We start from the raw sequence: 16,529 nt of genomic DNA on the forward strand, positions 1-16,529 counted from the left end.
TTTCCCTGCTTTGCTGGTTACAGCCAGCGCGTCCTTTTCTCCACAGGCTGGTCCCCACCTCACCTGAGTACTAATAAGCATTTTCTGGTGTTTTTTTGGTGCTCACAAAAAAAAAAAAGGCGAATGCTGGCAATGCAGGTATCACGTGCTGCTTGGACAACCCAGAAGCACTGGGAAAAATAATAGGCTTGGGTCCGTATTTCTAAATCGGCACTGACTTTCGCAGTTGCAACCAAAACTTTTTGCAATGTATTGGATGCTGACATTCAGGCTTTGAGGTCTGACTCAGCGCTGAGTTATATATTTCATTAACTTCAGGTAATTATTTTTTTCATTTTACCTTGTGCAAGGATGTTGGCCACAGAAATGTAACAAAAGCCCTCCTCCATCACTGTCTGTGGTTTGTAGAAATGACATATTCCCGGTATTTTCACTTCTGTTCAGATGACTCCTGAAGGAGTCTGTACACATCAGGTTAAAGTTGGTTTTGACACGTGCGTTATTGTATCTCAGGGAGGTATGTTTGTCAAAGCAGTGAATCGCAATGGTTACTCTGAACTGGCCATTCCCAGAATTAACACATATGGTTTTTTCTATTAATTTTTTTGAAGCCACAGCATTATTAGGCAGATAACATCCTGATTTGAGGGCTTTTGTGTGCTAACTCCTCTAGTTAAAATACATGGGAGGCTAACAGCCTCCTCCCTCGTTTACACCAGAAATGCCAGGGTTTTCCCAACTGCTCCATACGCATGGATCAACGCACTCTACACAACACAGGTAGTCAGAGACTGTATAGTACCTTTTATCCCTTTATCCCTACTACTTTCTTCTTTCTTCTTTTTTTTTTTTTTCCTTTACAGCTCAAGGCTTCTTCCTCTTTCTGTAGTTCCTTCTCCAGACCTTTTCCTCCAAAACCTGTTCAGATTTTGGTTCCACTGAGGGTAAGTTTAGCAGCCTGGGGAGACGAGAAGTGTGGTGGGACACGGCCTGCTGCAGGAATCTATAGCCAAACTTTGGTGTAGGTGAGGGTCACACACAGAGTTCCTCTCTAAACCTTCTAAATGCCTCCCCTGTTTTCCCTAGTGACACACATCTGCCCCTGCTCTGATGTTTTTGTGCAACAGATTTCTCCATAGCATGGCTTGCAAAAGTAAGCCAGGCAGCAACCATGCAAGGGGAGAACTGCAAAACCTTTGGCTGGACCCTGGGGGCTTACGTATATAAACAAGTGTTTAAATTTTTCCAAAATCTCACCCGTCCCATATTTTAACCTGCATTTAACAACATGCACACTTTCAAGCTTGAGTCTCATGCACTGTAGCTAGGCCCAGCTGTGTTTCTCCCGACGTGGTATCTTTAAGCTTCCCCGTGAAGCACGGCTTGGCTGATTGCTTCTGAAATGGGGGCCACCCTGATAGAAAAAGGGAAAGCCAGCCCCAGTCCGTGCCCAACAAGGGGCACAGCTCACACCACTCTGCACGGATATCTCCAAGCTGCCGCACAGCTCCTGCCTGCTATGTGGGAAACAAAATTTTCGAGTGTGTTTTGCAACAGACCTATATCTAAAAACAACATGGTTAAGACACCTCCCACACACTCTCAAAATATTGACCTTTAAGCTTCAAAAACATGGGGATTTCCTGTGTGGGCTAGAGAATAACCTCTGCTAGGGAAGCCAAATACAAATCTGAGACCATGATGCTTGTTACAGGCGCTGAGTTGCAAATCTTACTGGGAACCTCTTCCTGGTATTTTCACTTCTGTTCAAATGCACACTCCTTCCTGCACAATCCCAACGACTTTGCTGCCCTCTGGAAATTCCCATTCCCAGATGTGTTTGGCACAGAAATAAATGACTACAGGCTCAGAACAGGAAGGAACATTAGGAATTGACTGCAACAGTGCTTAAAGATCCTATTACAAGTTTTTCAGCCTCCAGGTAACTCTAATTTACACCAGGGACTGGGGAGGACTGGAATGATTTCTGCCATTAGCCCAGGATCCTTGAGGCATGGAGAAACCTGTAGCTCCAAACCAAGTCCCCTACTTTTTTTATCTCTATTTAATTTTTCTCCAGGTTTTAACAGGAGCAGCAAGGAAGTTCAACATTGTACCATGCCTTGCAAGGACAAGCAGCTTGTGGGAATGTGTCTGTTGAAAACACAAGGAAGAGACTTGCTGGAAGAAACCCACATCCCTAATTCCAGCCACAGCATCTCGTCCAGAGATGCAAGCTGCGATGAACGTCTCCATGTTGGGATCCCAGACCCTGCCCAAAGAAGCAGCAGCTGCCCGCGCACACACACACACACACACACACACACACACACAGAGGGTTTGTGTTGGTGCCCTACACAGACCGCCCATAGCACCCATCATGGTAGAGCAGCCCCACAATATGGCCCTATGGGCCCCATGGGAAGTACACCCTGAAAAATACACGCTTTAAATGTTGTGGTCCTACCGTGGCCATAGCGTGGGGGAGAGCAGGCACCTGAGCTGCCTGTTCCCCAAACTGCCCCTTCCATGTACCTCCAAAAAGGGATGGAGGAAGGCAGGAGCTATAGGAGGGCACCAGTGGTCATCATGAAGGAACGCAAACAGTAAGCTTGATGATAAGGGAGGAGAGTACTACTCATTACTAGGGTTTCTAGAAACATTCTTAAAAAAACAATATTTCAGTGAATGAGTGGCATGTAGTGGGGTACACCTAAGTGGTGGTGCCAGACTATCCCTGCTCCTGAATGTCTCCTCCTGCTGAGCACCCCTCGCACAGCTGGAAGGAGCAAAATTGCTGAAAATTCCCTCCTCCTTTGTCTCTGATTTTTTTTTTCCTCTTTTATTTAGTTTAATAAATGTATCTTTTATTTATATTTGTTTTAGGGAGCACTCAAAACTTGGGATTTATTTTGTGGGCTCACGTGCGGTGGTGTTGGCCCAATGACAGATTTCTCAGATCAGCACTCATACCAACAGTAACCACAAAACCAAATTCCTTTTAGGAAAAAAAACTCCCTTTAAGATGAAAAACTAACTTGTACTGTTGGTTGCTGGTTCTTTGATTTTAAGTGAAAAGAAAAAAATTAAATACCCACATTCTTTAAAAGCTCTGCAATATCAGAATAAAAAGTTGCGGCTTGTTGCTGACTTGCAGCTAGAAAGTCCATACCAGCCATGGTAATTTCTCCATTTCCTTGCTGGGAAGGAAAGGAGAGCACCACAGTTTAGCTAAAAACCCCGTGGGATGGGAGGAGGGTGATGAGGGAGGATGTGGAGGCTGGAGAGGAGGAAGGAGCCCTCCAAGCCCCTTCTGGCCACGGGTGCTCGCAGAGCCTGGGCACCCTACGCCGAGTGACCAAAACGGTCTAGGTAGGTGCCAGCCTCAGGGAAAGACATGCATTTACAGGGAAACCCCAGATAATTTTCAAGTCTTTGCTATATAAACATATTAAAGACCTTAAAGTAATCTGCTGGCAGAAAGCAAGCAGCTTATTTCTTTCAGTGTGTTTGTTTTAAGATGCCAATCAAATGGTCTTTCCGCAGCAAAAATTCAGTGGTAGATTTGCCTTTGTGCACGCAGTTGGGATCGGGCCCAGGAGGTGACAGCCAACAGATAAGGACTTAATTAATGTCCAGCAAGAAGCAGGAGGAAGGAACGTTATCAGCAGTTTCACCTGACTCACGCGATGGGCCGATAATACATTGAGAACTCCATGGAGGTCTGAAAGCAGCGTGGTCCCCCCTTGGGATGACTGCTTTTCTCTCCTGCACGGGCAACATTTCAGCCAATCTCAGCCCCTGCACTGAGAGAAGAAAGCTGATGGAAAAATTACTTCACTGGACCAGGCATCACGATGGGCATTTGGAGCACTGTTGACATTGAATGTAAGGAGAAAAACAGATTTTTAAGTTCTAAGTCTGACATTTTCTCCCAGCGATGGAGGTAAAAGGCATGATATGAACAGCTGAGTGGTGGAACACAGTCCTCTTCTGCCTGCAGCTTGGTATCTTGTAAAATGAAGGATACACAAAATGTCTGGTTTACGAATCCTGCCTTTCAGTGAGAAGTGCCATCAATATATTAAATAGGGATGGACATAAATGAAGTACGTAAAGTATTAAATAAGTTAAACAGCAGGAAAATGAGCTCTATTATGTTTTCCCTTGTAGACCAAAATCCCTCCCACAGGGTTCAAAATACTTTTCAACAAATAAATTACGTTCAAAACACAACTATAGAAGTTTAAAGTTCTCGCTTTCTATTTTATCAAGGAAGCAGGCACAAACAAAACTCATATACAATAATCAAAGGCATGAAGGCACAATTCTGTCCAAGATCAAAATATGCATTGAATGCCTTTTTTGGTGATGAAGAGGAAGAATCCCCTGGCGGTTTTCCCATGGGAAAAGGGATGCTGCAGAGCACCATGGGGGCTGTGGCCAGCCCTGTCTGCTCTGCGGGTGCCTCCTTTGGGCAGGGTGGAAAGATGGTCCCACCATCTCGCTCCTTGTCTCGCCCTTCCTGGCATTACTCTGCTTGTGTTCAAGAGCTGGGAAGTAGTCAGACGTTAAGAAACTTTACTGTAAATGGTAGAAAAATGTCCAAAAGGAAGATTTTTTAGATTTTTTAAAGCCTCACGGTGCAGTCCAAGTCCCAAGGCCCGTTGATCTAAACCAGCCCAAAGACTATCTTAGAGGCCACCTTTGAAACCAGGAGAAAAGCAATTGGGAAATTAAGAGGTCAAATGTAGTGCTTCGGATGTTTGTTTTTGGCAAATCACGTGCCCCTGGTGTTGGACGGGATACAAAGCAATATGCTGCTCTGGGGACCAGGCAGAGGGGATGGGGGCAGCCCCTGCCACAGCCCCCCTGGGGCAGGACCTGCTGGCTGGGAGGGAGTCTGCTCCAGGAGCCTGACCTTCCTCCTTGCACAGGACAGCAACTCCAAAATATTGTCTAGGGCACTTGGGTCCGACCCCTGGGTGAGCACAGTGCCTGTGGGTCAGGCTGAGATCGTATATAAACTCTCCTTTCTTTTCTGAAGTCTCTTTATGCTGGTGTGCCTCTTGGGTTTTGGGGTTATTTTCCTAATCTTACCTTCTTTTCCTGTTTCGAACTGATGCAAATTGCCTCGAGTGTGGAAACGAACAGTGGCCTCAGCCAGGCTCGCTATTTCACTGTCACACCTTCCACTTTCTGTGTTTACGTATTTCTTCAGGTGCGCGGTTTACCCTGTGTTCTCCTGAAGCTTGGAGGTATCACACCTCCAGCCCCCCTGCCTGACTCATTTCAGAAGCTGTGGATGCCCCATCCCTGGCAGCGTTCAAGGCCAGGCTGGATGGGGCTTTGAGCAGCCTGGTCTAGTGGGAGGTGTCCCTGCCCAGGGCAGGGGGGTTGGAACTAGATGATGTCTAAGGTCCCTTCCAACTTGAACCATTCTGTGATTCTGTGTGTGATTCTGTGAGAATAAGCATAACCCAAACCTTAAGGCCAGGGAAGAAAACGAGGCAGAAAAGATACACTTGGATAGGAAATATATGTACATATTTTTCAGTAGTGGTAACCATTTAAAGCTGCCCAGAGGTGTGGAATACTCTAATGGCAATGAAATCAACTGGGGCTGCCAGAGGCACCTAGCAGCGTCCGTTTAATAGATTATGGGATCACGTAATAGATATGTATCTGTAAGTACGTAATAGATACGTGGTCAATAGCTCACGGGAGCCTAGGAATTTATCTCAGGCATATCAAAATATGCATGTCAACGTTTCCTAATTAAACAAAAGAAAACCCAGCCTCTGGGTGAAGCATCGGATGGAACAATGTTATCAGACCTCCCCAGGCAAACACGAGGAGCGTATAAAACGAGCTGTTCCCAGGGAGAGCGGCACCTCTCCTCCACCCACCTTCCAAGAGCAATGGATCTCAAAGTGATCTGTGTGCTCTCCGCCATCCTCGTCATAGCCCTCAGCACCTTGGCGGAGGGAAAGACATTACCAAGTAAGTACTGCTGCCTTCACAGGTATGTACGTGGGCCTCACCCTGCTGACTGTAACTGTGGCAAGAGCACGTCTCCAGTTTATGTTTCATACAGCAAACGTCTTGCTCTGGTACCGTTACCAAAGCTGGAGTTTACTTCTTAATTTTTTCAGAGAAATCTACGGCAAAATAAAAAAAAAAAAAAAAGACTGCAGCTGAAGTCTCCTGTTGGTGGTATAGCCAGGAGCCTGCTGCAAAGGCAGAGGGACAGACAAGCCCAGGAGCTCACTAGAACAGACCAGGACTGGAACAGGAGCTAGCTTTGTCTAGTCTTACGATATTTATTTTGTGCTACTTTGCCACATGAATGCAATTTCAAAGGAGTCCATCTGCCTCCTCAATAAAAGACAAGTCATTTAGACAACTTAGGAAGTGGAAAGCGAGTAAATCAATGACAGACACCTAGGACCATCTCCAGAATTTCTTGGTTGCAGATGACTGTGCTGTAGACTTAAAATTTTGAAAGTGTAGCCACAACTATTTGCATGTAATCCTGTGTTTTTATAGTCACCTGACGAGAATGCAAAGATTTTGTATCTTTACACCAGTTTGGATATCTACTGGACCCTTAACTCTTTCTTTCTTCACATGAGATGGGCAAAGCAATGAGCATTTCCTAGCATGACATTTGAAGTTATGGGTTTTTACCATTTGATGTGGTCTATTTGAAGTCCACAGACCCCACTGTGCTGGGCTGCAAGTGAGACCACAGATTCTCAAAGGGTGAAGTACAACCCTTCCTGAAATCGGTGGGACTTCAAAAGCAGCTTTTAAACTGCACAAGTTCTGGTCTTAGCAAGCGACAGAAAAGGTACACTTGCAAAGATGGACTGTCTAGGGAAAGATCGTTATTCCCAGTGGACACCTGACAAATGCACCTCCGCTAACGAGTGTGCAAACTGACAGCCAGTAACTTGCTACTTCTGTCCCGAACAGCGAGATGCCAATGTAAACTGGCCCCCAGGGAGCGGAGGAACTGCGGCTACCCGGGAATCTCAGCAGCGGAGTGCAGGAAAGCTGGGTGCTGCTTCAACGCTTCAGTCCCCGGCGTTCCCTGGTGCTTTGCTCCTAAACCAAGGAGAGGTAATAGCTCTGCCAGAAACACTGGTTTACCTTGTGTTTGATTATGTGGAAATGTGTACAACCGGGGAGCAGCTCTGCTTTTCTTCTTAGGGCAATGAAGCTGGTACAAACCTCTATTAGAAGACCACTGGTAGCAAAACACGAAGTCAAACCTTGCTTACCCATCAGTCTTTTATCTCACCCTCTTCACAAAATATATTTCCTCTCCCTTCAGCCTTCTAGTTATCAAACAACCCGTGCTGATTATTTAAACCCATTTCACTGCCATTTGTGGTCTTGTTCATCAGTAGAGCAAGGGATCCTCAGCACTTATTTAAGTGGGTTTTCTATGTGGCTGAGGAGGACTTTAGCACTGCATGTCAAAGTCCTGAGTAGATGAGTGCCTCTGTAGCTGTTTGGCACCTGTGCAAAAGACCACAGACTTCTGGCTTCTTCTAGGCTTTTTGCTCTTTTCTCTAGCCTGTTTTGACAATTGCTAGATCCTTCCTGTTTCCCAGCATAATTCCACTTGGAATTGGTGCCACTTGGTTCTTATTTTCTCTCCCATTTTGGCTCCCAGTCTTCATTCAATGAAAACATCAAAATATCCCAGGGGAAATCCTTTTCTCCAGTAGATTCTTCCTTCTAAATCTTCTAAACTCCTGCTTCCAGTTTTTGCCTTTGCTTTCTCAGAGAGGGTAAGAGCTGCTCTCCCAGTCCTTCAAGGGCTGGGTGTATATTTTACACAACTGCTGAATGTAAGCTATGTTCGCTGGGCTGACTGCCCGACGCCTTCTGAGGAGAACTTCAGGGCAATCTCAGCAGATGTACAGGTGAAACAAAAGGAACTGAGGGTTCAAAGGCAACATTACCCCGTAAAAGAATTTGATATGAATCAAGATTGGCCAAGAGGGCTCAGAAGTGTCAGAGGAAAAAATAATATTGCATTTGAACACTGTTTGCATTTCATGAAAATCTTGAAAAATGAATGGCAGCAGCTTACAGTGTCATTTTCATAGAATTGCTTTTCTGAGCAGAACTGAGTTTCAGGAGGGAAAAACTGAATTATTCAGGCCGGGTGGTATAACCTCTTTACCTCTGATTTTACATTAAATTGCCTGGATGAGCTGTGATCTCCTCCAAAATGACCTATCTCCTTTCCATATCTCAAGTTGGCATGCAGGGGAGGCTGGGTTTTCCTCTCCCCACATTATCCAGGCTCTCTGGGGTTAGCATTGGGTCAGGTCATGAATATACCCTGCTCCGAGGTCAGTGTCTGTGGTACCGTGATGGAAGACATTCAGCTCTTGACCCCATTAATGGATCTAGGAAAAGTAAAGCTGGGTCGCTGTCTGCCAGGCACTTCTGGGGGAAAATTTGTCCCCCTCTGACCCCTGAGGTACAGCAGCAATTCCTTACCCCTTGGTCTTTAGCTTTGCCTAACAGGCATGGTAAGGATTTGGGTGAACCTGCTGCCTGAAATGGGTGTGGAGAAGGTTATCATGGCTGTCATGTTCACTCACTGATCTCACCTTGGTGGCCTGCCTTTTATTTATGAATTATGCTGCCAGGTAAACGGAACATAAAGTAACATAGCCTCCTTCCTTCCTTCGTTTTCGCCTTACGCAGTTAGGAAAGTATGTCCCAATGACTCCTATGCCAGGATAAACTGCGGCTTCCCCGGCATCACAGCTAAGGATTGTGAAAGGAAGGGCTGCTGCTTCAGGGCACATCCCGCCGGTGTCCCCTGGTGTTTCTACCACCGTGTGGTGGAGGAAGGTAACGTTCTGCATGAGACATCATCCCTGCATCCCCGTGTGTGCACCACGGCCCCTGGCAGGGTCCGTGCTGTGCCCGGGCTTGGTGTGCCCTGGAGTGGTGGGAGGTCACGCGGGAGGGATGGAGCAGGATGGGGTCTCCTCACCTATCCTGGTGTGGGTGCAGGTCTTCCTCACCCAGGGTGTGACTGGGGAGAAGATGGCTAAACCCTAAAACGACTGGCTTCTTGCACCGAGGGTGGGTGTTACTGATGCATCTGAGACAGGGACTTGTGGGCAACGTGGCTGAACAGCGAGTCTGGGCTCAGGTGTGAGCTCAAGCCCTTGGCTAACGCGGTGGTAGAGGTGCAGCTACCAAACTCATATCTACTTTATCACAAGAGATAAAAGGCTTTGCTTTAGAAAGGTGGAATGAAACACTTGCGGAAATTTCTGTTCCCCTGCTTCTGTGTTTTTAATGAGCATTGACCTTTCAGCATATCTAACGTAGATAACCAACAGCCTCAGCCAATTCTAACCCACCCCACAGTGTATTTTGCACTGGGAACAATTAACCATAATTTGGTTTTACTGATCTGAATCGCAGTTAGGAAACACGTGTACGGGGAGCGGAGAGGGGAAGCAATTGCTAAAAAATTGCCTTTTTGACGTCCTGCATCTGAGCAAAACACTTCCTAGCACCTTGTGTAATTCGTGGAGAAAACACGTCCCTTAATCTGCTTCTCCTCTTTACCTCCCCAGCTTGTTAAAAGAGAAACTTCCACCAAGAACCTTGCAATCTTTGGACCTGCTCCAACAAGAAACAACAGCCAGAGGTCCCAACTCAGACTTCACAGTTTGCAACAGCTATGATTTCTAGGTCATTTTTACCTTGGATCGACTCCTTTCTGATGAAAAGTTACTTGCAGCTTTTATTCCTTCAGTAGGCTAGTACTGTGCAGGTTTTCACTGTAATAAAAGAACTAAGACACAATTTGTGAGTTCTCTGGTATCTTTATTTTACAGCTGTGTGTTTCTCTGTTTCCCAGGAAATTCGGCATCTTAGCAACTCGCCGATGACAGAGAAATCACTAACACTTCTGAAAGGAACATGGCACTCAGCTCTTTGTGTTAGTTACACTTCATACTTGCAAATGACTGCTTGCATTTGTTAGCTGATATGTGGCCTTACACCGGCCACTCGCCTTTCTGAATACTGAAAATATTCAGAGTTTCCCTTTATATGGCTACAGCTGTGGGTTTGGTGGGTTTTTTCCCCTCAAGACATAGAATCATAGAATCACAGAATGGTTCGGGTTGGAAGGGACCTTAGAGATCATCTAGTTCCAACCCCCCTGCCATGGGCAGGGACACCTCCCACTAGACCAGGCTGCTCAAAGCCCCATCCAGCCTGGCCTTGAACGCTGCCAGGGATGGGGCATCCACAGCTTCCCTGGGCAACCTGTCCCAGTGTCTCACCACCCTCATAGTGAACTACATCTCCCCTCTTTCAGGTTAAAACTGTTGCCCCTCATCTTATCGCTACACTCCCTGATAAAGAGTCCCTCCCCATCTCTCCTGTAGGCCCCCTTCGGGTACTGGAAGGCCACTATAAGATCTCCCTGAGCCTCCTCTTCTCCAGGCTGAACAACCTCAGCGCTCTCAGTCTGCCCTGACAGGAGAGGTGCTCCAGCCCTGTCATCATCTTCATGGCCCTGAGAAGGGTACCTTTGTTAGCTGACAGCTGAGCTCATCTGACTCAGAGACCTCCTGCTCTCTGCATCACTGCGTCCCTGATGCTGCTGATACCTCGTTGCTGCTACCAGCGGGGACACAGAGTAGCTCAGGAAGGCGGGTACCCACAGGGTATCCTGCCTAACCCAACATGGGCCCCGGCTGCTGGCCCAACATGCAGCTGAAGCACCGGCCACTCTCACTGTCAACCAGCGTCCCCACACGTGGGTCCCGTGGGTCATGCTCGGGAAAACTCTCTGCAACACTAAGAGCAAGACACAGGTCCTGACCTGTACCTAAAGTTGAACCTGCTGTATCTCGCCAGACACCGGAGAAGCTCCTGGTCTCCAGGTGAGTGTGGCTGCTTGCTCCTGTGTGTCTTTAGTGCTCAGCACTGCAGCTGGAACGCTTCCCTGCTGTGGCTGAGTGAGAGCACAGCAAGGAGCCTCTAAGAGCACCACTGGGAACAAAGTGGGTAACATGAGACGGCTGTGGCAGCAAAGCCGTGCTCGAGGCATGGCAGGAAAGAGCAGCTGTGCCGGGCTGTGCTGCAAGGAGAGAGAGAAAATGGTGGAGACACATCCCTCCTTAGAGATTTCTCCAAGTACGCTTTTGTGATGTGTAAGCTGAGGATTTGAAGATGGCAGGCAGAGCCAAAGTAGAGCAAAATGAGATCCCAAAACAGGAATGCACACCAAAGAGGAGTGTGCAGGACCTGCAGAGATGTGTCTACAGAAAGAGGGACCTTCCTCTCCTCACTTTCAGGGCTGCTCTGTGGGCTCCCTACACCTGAGCCAGTGACCACAGGCCCCGTTCACAGCCCTCAGAGAGGAGAAGACAACCTCTGGGCTGAAAATCATCTGGCTAGTTCAGGTGTCCCCAGTAGAGTGAATTGAACTGTCCAGAAAGGCTCCACCCAGCTCCAAAGGGTGCCTACACAAGAAACTGTACATATCTGCTCCCTTGGGTTTCCCCATCAGAGCCTCTCGATGCTGGAGAGACCCACTCAAGGGACAGGAGAGAGAGAGATGGGGAACACCACTGCCCTGGCACACACCTCTGGCTTGATGGTGGCTTTCCTAGACGACCTGGTGGCGGAGGCCCAAGAAAGACACACCGCTGCACGGGGACGGAGGCGTCCTGGCAGCTGATGGCATTGATCGCATTTTGGAGCTCATAGTCTGGACAGCAGATAGACACAAGTAGATATGCGCAGGTCGTTCATTTATTTTGCGTCAATAGATTGACAGGCTTCACCAGCTGATGCAATTGAAATGGCTTTGTACTATTGGATTGTTTAAAGTCTGTCCTTTTCTGTCCCTTCTTCATATTTTTTCCCCCCATTCTTTTTGCTGGTATGGACCTGTGTCCAGCACTAGAAAGAGAAATTTAAACAGAAACTTTAAAACTGCTTCTAGTGTTTCAGGCTGGTTACTTTACCTGATTAGTCTGCATAATGGAAAGAAATCCAAGTGCAACCATGATGCCTTGAGACCAACAGGTGGCCACACGGGGTCTTCTGGTTCTCTGTCCTTCAGTGACCAAAAGGGCTGTCTGGGGAGAGGTGGGGGATAAGCGTACAACGAGGCTTCTCTTCTAACAACATGCAGAACTGTCACAAATCCAAATCAGTTTTAACAAGGAAATGTGAGAAGCACAAATGAGGACTTGCCCTTTGTATCTTTGCAACTCTGCTCGCATCCCCACATGACTGTACAGCGAGTGCCGAACAAGTAAACAAAGTTCCGAATATTTTTCGGGTGTGGGGGGGAAAAGTAGGTCAGCCGCACAATTTTCGTCAGCAAAGGTGCTACCATAACAGGAATCAATTCTCTGTGACACAAAGCGTTTATGCTGATGAGGCTATTGCGCACACAGGGGATGACATTTAAAATCACGGATGCCTGGTAGTCCTAAACTGTCTGCAATCATGACAGCTGTGTGCAACCAATGCTTCAGCTTCTAATAAGGCTGAACAGAAAATGTTTGACATTGCAGAGTGATTGCCGGTGTGGTTCTTCAGTGAGGGAGGATATTCTACCGCTTTTTAAAACAATTGTAGCCAAGGAAAAGGTCTCAGAAATCAGTCATTTTGAAGCAATGCAGGAAAGCTGTATTTGACTGACATGGAGAATTAAAGGGGAGAAAACTAGGACAGAGAAGGAGCTCAGAGCAGATGGGCGCTAGCAACAAAGAACAAACCTGTAGAAATCTGAAAAAGGGATAGAACTGAAAACACCTCCAAAAATGTGTATTGTAATGTGCCCACTTACTTCACATTTCCAGATGTCTCTGGAAAGGGTACGCTTCCTGCTACAGCTATCACGCACCTCCTCTGGCAAAGCTCCCGTTCAAAAGGAAGGTTTCAGACAAGGTGATAAATCAAAGCTAAAAAGAATACAGAAACTGAAATCTTCCTCTGTTGAGAGCAGCTAAATCGCACGGTTCTGCCACAAGTCTCTAACGAGCTACTGGTTCAACTAAAGCGTGAAAACTTGACCATGATGCCATTCAACAGCTTGGAAAGCAGAAGGTAAAACACAAGGACCAAATCTGATTCCCTGTGTTAAAACCAGGCAGAATGATGATCTCGAGACCCAGATTCAGCTTCCAGGAGGTTGCCCTCGCTGCCAGGATGAGTCCAAAAGGGGGGACTCAATGCTCTGAGGTGCAGGTTGCAAAACCTTCCTTATGAGCAAACTTCAGGTGAGCGTTTCAGAAACTCTCGGGTGAGAGTTTCCCAAGTATCTCTGCCAGAAACAAAAGTCCTCTTTGTGCAGAACAGTCCACTATTACTCTGTAGACTTCTTTTTTTTTCCCATCTGAACTTTATTCTAAGGCATTTGAAAGCTGCCACTGTCAGTACAATGAATAGTGAGCTGCCCGACTACCCAAGACAGCATATATGGTCCCTGTCCCAGTACGGTCCACCAGGTATGCAATGGGAGGACGAGACTACAAACATGTCCTCAGTACTAGAAGACAACGGCCAAACAGATAGACTTTGCTCTAAAATGTGTGCTGCAATGTGTAATACATTCAGGTGCTAGAACTAACCAGTAGCACCCGTGTGCTGAAGCGTTTGCAGTCATTTGGTGCTACTCAATGGCAAAATTTCTGTGTGTCCATCAGAGGTGAGCAGGGTAAGGAAACAAAGTACTTTTCTGCTGGAGACTAGTGTATCTATTCATGTAGCTGTAATAACTTCTCGTGCTTTGTGAGCACCCTTTCTATGCCCATTGCGGTACCCAGAAATTCCCCTTAGAGAAGACGCTAGACAAAGACAGGCTCTTTCAGGGTCTTGCTCCCACCCGTCTCCGTGTTAGGTTCCCCAGGCTTCCTTCAGCATGTGCTTCCATCCCTGAGCATAACAAAAGGTTGTTTTGGAAAACAGAAGTTTTGAGGGATTTAATACTGAAATACCACAATTGAAATGAAACCCTGGAAGTCTGGAATCACAACATTTCACTGCAGCTGAGCCAAACACCTTCATTGCTGAACTTGTTGCAGAAACTCTAGGAAATTCCCAGGGTTCAAAGCCCGTGAAAGTTAGTTGGGTCTGAAGAAACACAGGAGTGAAGACGGTTGTTTGAAAGCAGGCATCATCCATTTGATGATTTTGGTGTGTGGTGTTTCCAGGAAGCTTCACGAAAGGTAAATTTGGTAAGTAAAACCCAGCCAGGACACATGTCCCTTCCTGCCACAAAGAAGGATTTCCCCGGCTTGTTACCCCTTTTCAGACTTGGCATTATGCCCCATCCAAAGGATGCTTCACCAAGACTCAGGATACGGGTTTCAGCAAACAGAAAGAGCAAAATCAAAAGCTTTATTGTAGCTTTTGTTTCTTCTCTAGTTACTTTGGGGCTACTTTCTGATTCTTACACAGGAGATAGACAAAAAGCACCCGTAAGACTCCTGATAAAGCCATGAAATCTACGTAAGATTTGACCTAGGAACAGGTGGAGCTTTATTCAACCTGCCCAGCAAAGCAGAAGAGGTGGTGGTGGGACAAGAGATTGACTGGGTGCTAGAAAGAAGTAGGGGGAAATACGGCAACTCTGAGGGGTGTTGTCGCAGTCAGAGGCTGACAATGGATCATCTTCATGTTTTGATAATGTTTTCCATCTGTGGAAGAGATCAAGTCATGACTTCCTTCTCAGCCTTCCTATTGTGTGTGTGGGCACAGGCACAAAATGAACCATCAAGCATCCAGCCACGACGTTGCACCAAGTTAACATTGCATAAAAAAAATTCACGGATCTTGAAAAAATCTTCAAGGCACAGAAAAAAAACTAAAATGAAGCTATGAAATTTAAAATAAAATCAAAAAAAGAAATTATGCCATTAGTGCCAATTTGACTAATCCAGCCCTTGACAGCTTTTGGGCCGTAAACAGAACTTGCACCACACACTTTCCTGCCAAGTCCTTTATGAAGGCTCTCCCCAGACAAGATGTGAGCGCTAGCGACTGACAGCACGACGGCCGCTCATCGCTCACCTGGGCACGGCACAGATCCCTGTATCCTCCCCTGCTGAAAGAGGCCATCCTTCTTACTGAGGCAGCTTCCCCGGCTCCCAGCACCTTTCAACCCGCATTACAAAGCAGGTTTTAAATGGGTAGCCATTACAGAACAGAACATAAAGCAACCTTTATTTTCAAACGCTCCTTATTTTATGAATCCTTTCAGAGTACACAGTGGACGGTGATTGCATGTGAGGTGTATTAATTTTTGCAGCGTTGCTAATGAGCAGTTTATGGTTGGCTTATTTCATAGCATTAACTGAAATATAGAACACTTAATTCACGTTGCCACTCGGGCTACGAAGGACTCCTGTTCCTTTTCTTCCCTTCCTGATCTATGGACAGTCGGCACGGGGAAGCTTCTAGTTTTTAGGACCATAATTCCTTCAGTCTAGTATTATTTATAGGTCTATAAAACATAACATAATGTATGATCTTTGTTATCGTTAGAAAACTGTCTTTAGTTTTGAAAATGCAATCCTATTGCATCCTTAGGGTAATTATCTTTTAAGCATCACTGCTCACGTTACCAAGCACTGGACACTTAACTAACTTGTAAAAGTTATGGCTGTTATCCTTGAACTGTGGTGACCAGTGCAGGTAATCTTCTTGCTGTGGTGGCCAGGAGGGGTGGCACAAGGACAGGGATGTCGTCTAGGCTTGACCTGAAGTCCCATACACAGACAGACAGCTTAACAGCATGAAAAACCACCCAGTCAAAGCGTATGGCAAAGCAAGGGGCACCTGCACTGAAACCCTTCTTCTGACACTGCTGTTCTTGGGGCCCTACACAGGTTGAGTTTTCTGCCCAAGTTTCCCAGCCAGGGCAATTGGAAGCAGCAGTCCCAATGCCGCATGGACCGTATTTTGGGAGACTGTTCGGAGGTGCAGAGATAGTAAGCATGTCATTTCTTGGACAGTGTGGATTTTCAGGAGAAAGGTGAGAGGAAAAATATTGGCTTTTTAAACTAGGCAAAGAGACCTTTCATGACGACAGAAATGCACAGAGAGCTGCAGAGGAACAAAGCACGGGTGTTGGCGTGTTGTGGCTGAACAAGGGAGAACGGTGTTTTGCAACGTGGGGAATGGAGAGGTGTGGCTGGCAGAATAAATCGTGGTTTCTCTTTGGCTGGGAACAAGGGAGGAGGAAACCTATCCATTCCAGAGTGCCGAGCAGATGGTAAAGAGAGAATGATCCTTTTCTGCCTCCTGTAATGCAAGAGCATGTGGAACCTCTGCCGACACTTGCAGGTAGAATGGTCAAGACGAACAGCAGGTAAGGCTGTGGAAGGAAAATCCCTTAAAAGGCAAGGAAATACAAAGACAATCCCACTGGCTCAGGAAGTCCTTGAACTGTGTAGGGTTTGCCAGGGAAGCACCCCCCGATGCTTGCCCTGTTCTTGCACTCTTAC

General features: G+C 46.6%; 1 protein-coding gene across 1 annotated transcript; it reads left to right on the forward strand.

Moving 5' to 3' along the window:
• The first annotated feature begins 5,921 nt into the window (after positions 1-5,921).
• Positions 5,922-9,693, forward strand: TFF2 (trefoil factor 2). Its single transcript, XM_054187976.1, has 4 exons — positions 5,922-6,007; positions 6,983-7,125; positions 8,734-8,883; positions 9,624-9,693. Exons 1-4 carry the CDS (start codon positions 5,922-5,924, stop codon positions 9,629-9,631), a joined length of 387 nt encoding a protein of 128 aa, XP_054043951.1. The 3' UTR covers positions 9,632-9,693.
• The last annotated feature ends 6,836 nt before the right edge of the window (positions 9,694-16,529 follow it).

The sequence above is a fragment of the Rissa tridactyla genome, chromosome 1 (genome assembly GCF_028500815.1).
Source record: "Rissa tridactyla isolate bRisTri1 chromosome 1, bRisTri1.patW.cur.20221130, whole genome shotgun sequence".
Classification (NCBI taxonomy): Eukaryota; Metazoa; Chordata; class Aves; order Charadriiformes; family Laridae; genus Rissa; species Rissa tridactyla.

What these genes read in the sequence shown, in the direction of transcription:
- TFF2 (XM_054187976.1), top strand. Translation starts at nt 5,922, where the DNA reads ATGGATCTCAAAGTGATCTGTGTGCTCTCCGCCATCCTCGTCATAGCC. An exon ending in GGAAAGACATTACCAAGTAA is followed by an intron (nt 6,008 to 6,982) that starts GTACTGCTGCCT and finishes CCGAACAGCGAG; the next exon opens with ATGCCAATGTAAACTGGCCC. An exon ending in TGCTCCTAAACCAAGGAGAG is followed by an intron (nt 7,126 to 8,733) that starts GTAATAGCTCTG and finishes CGCCTTACGCAG; the next exon opens with TTAGGAAAGTATGTCCCAAT.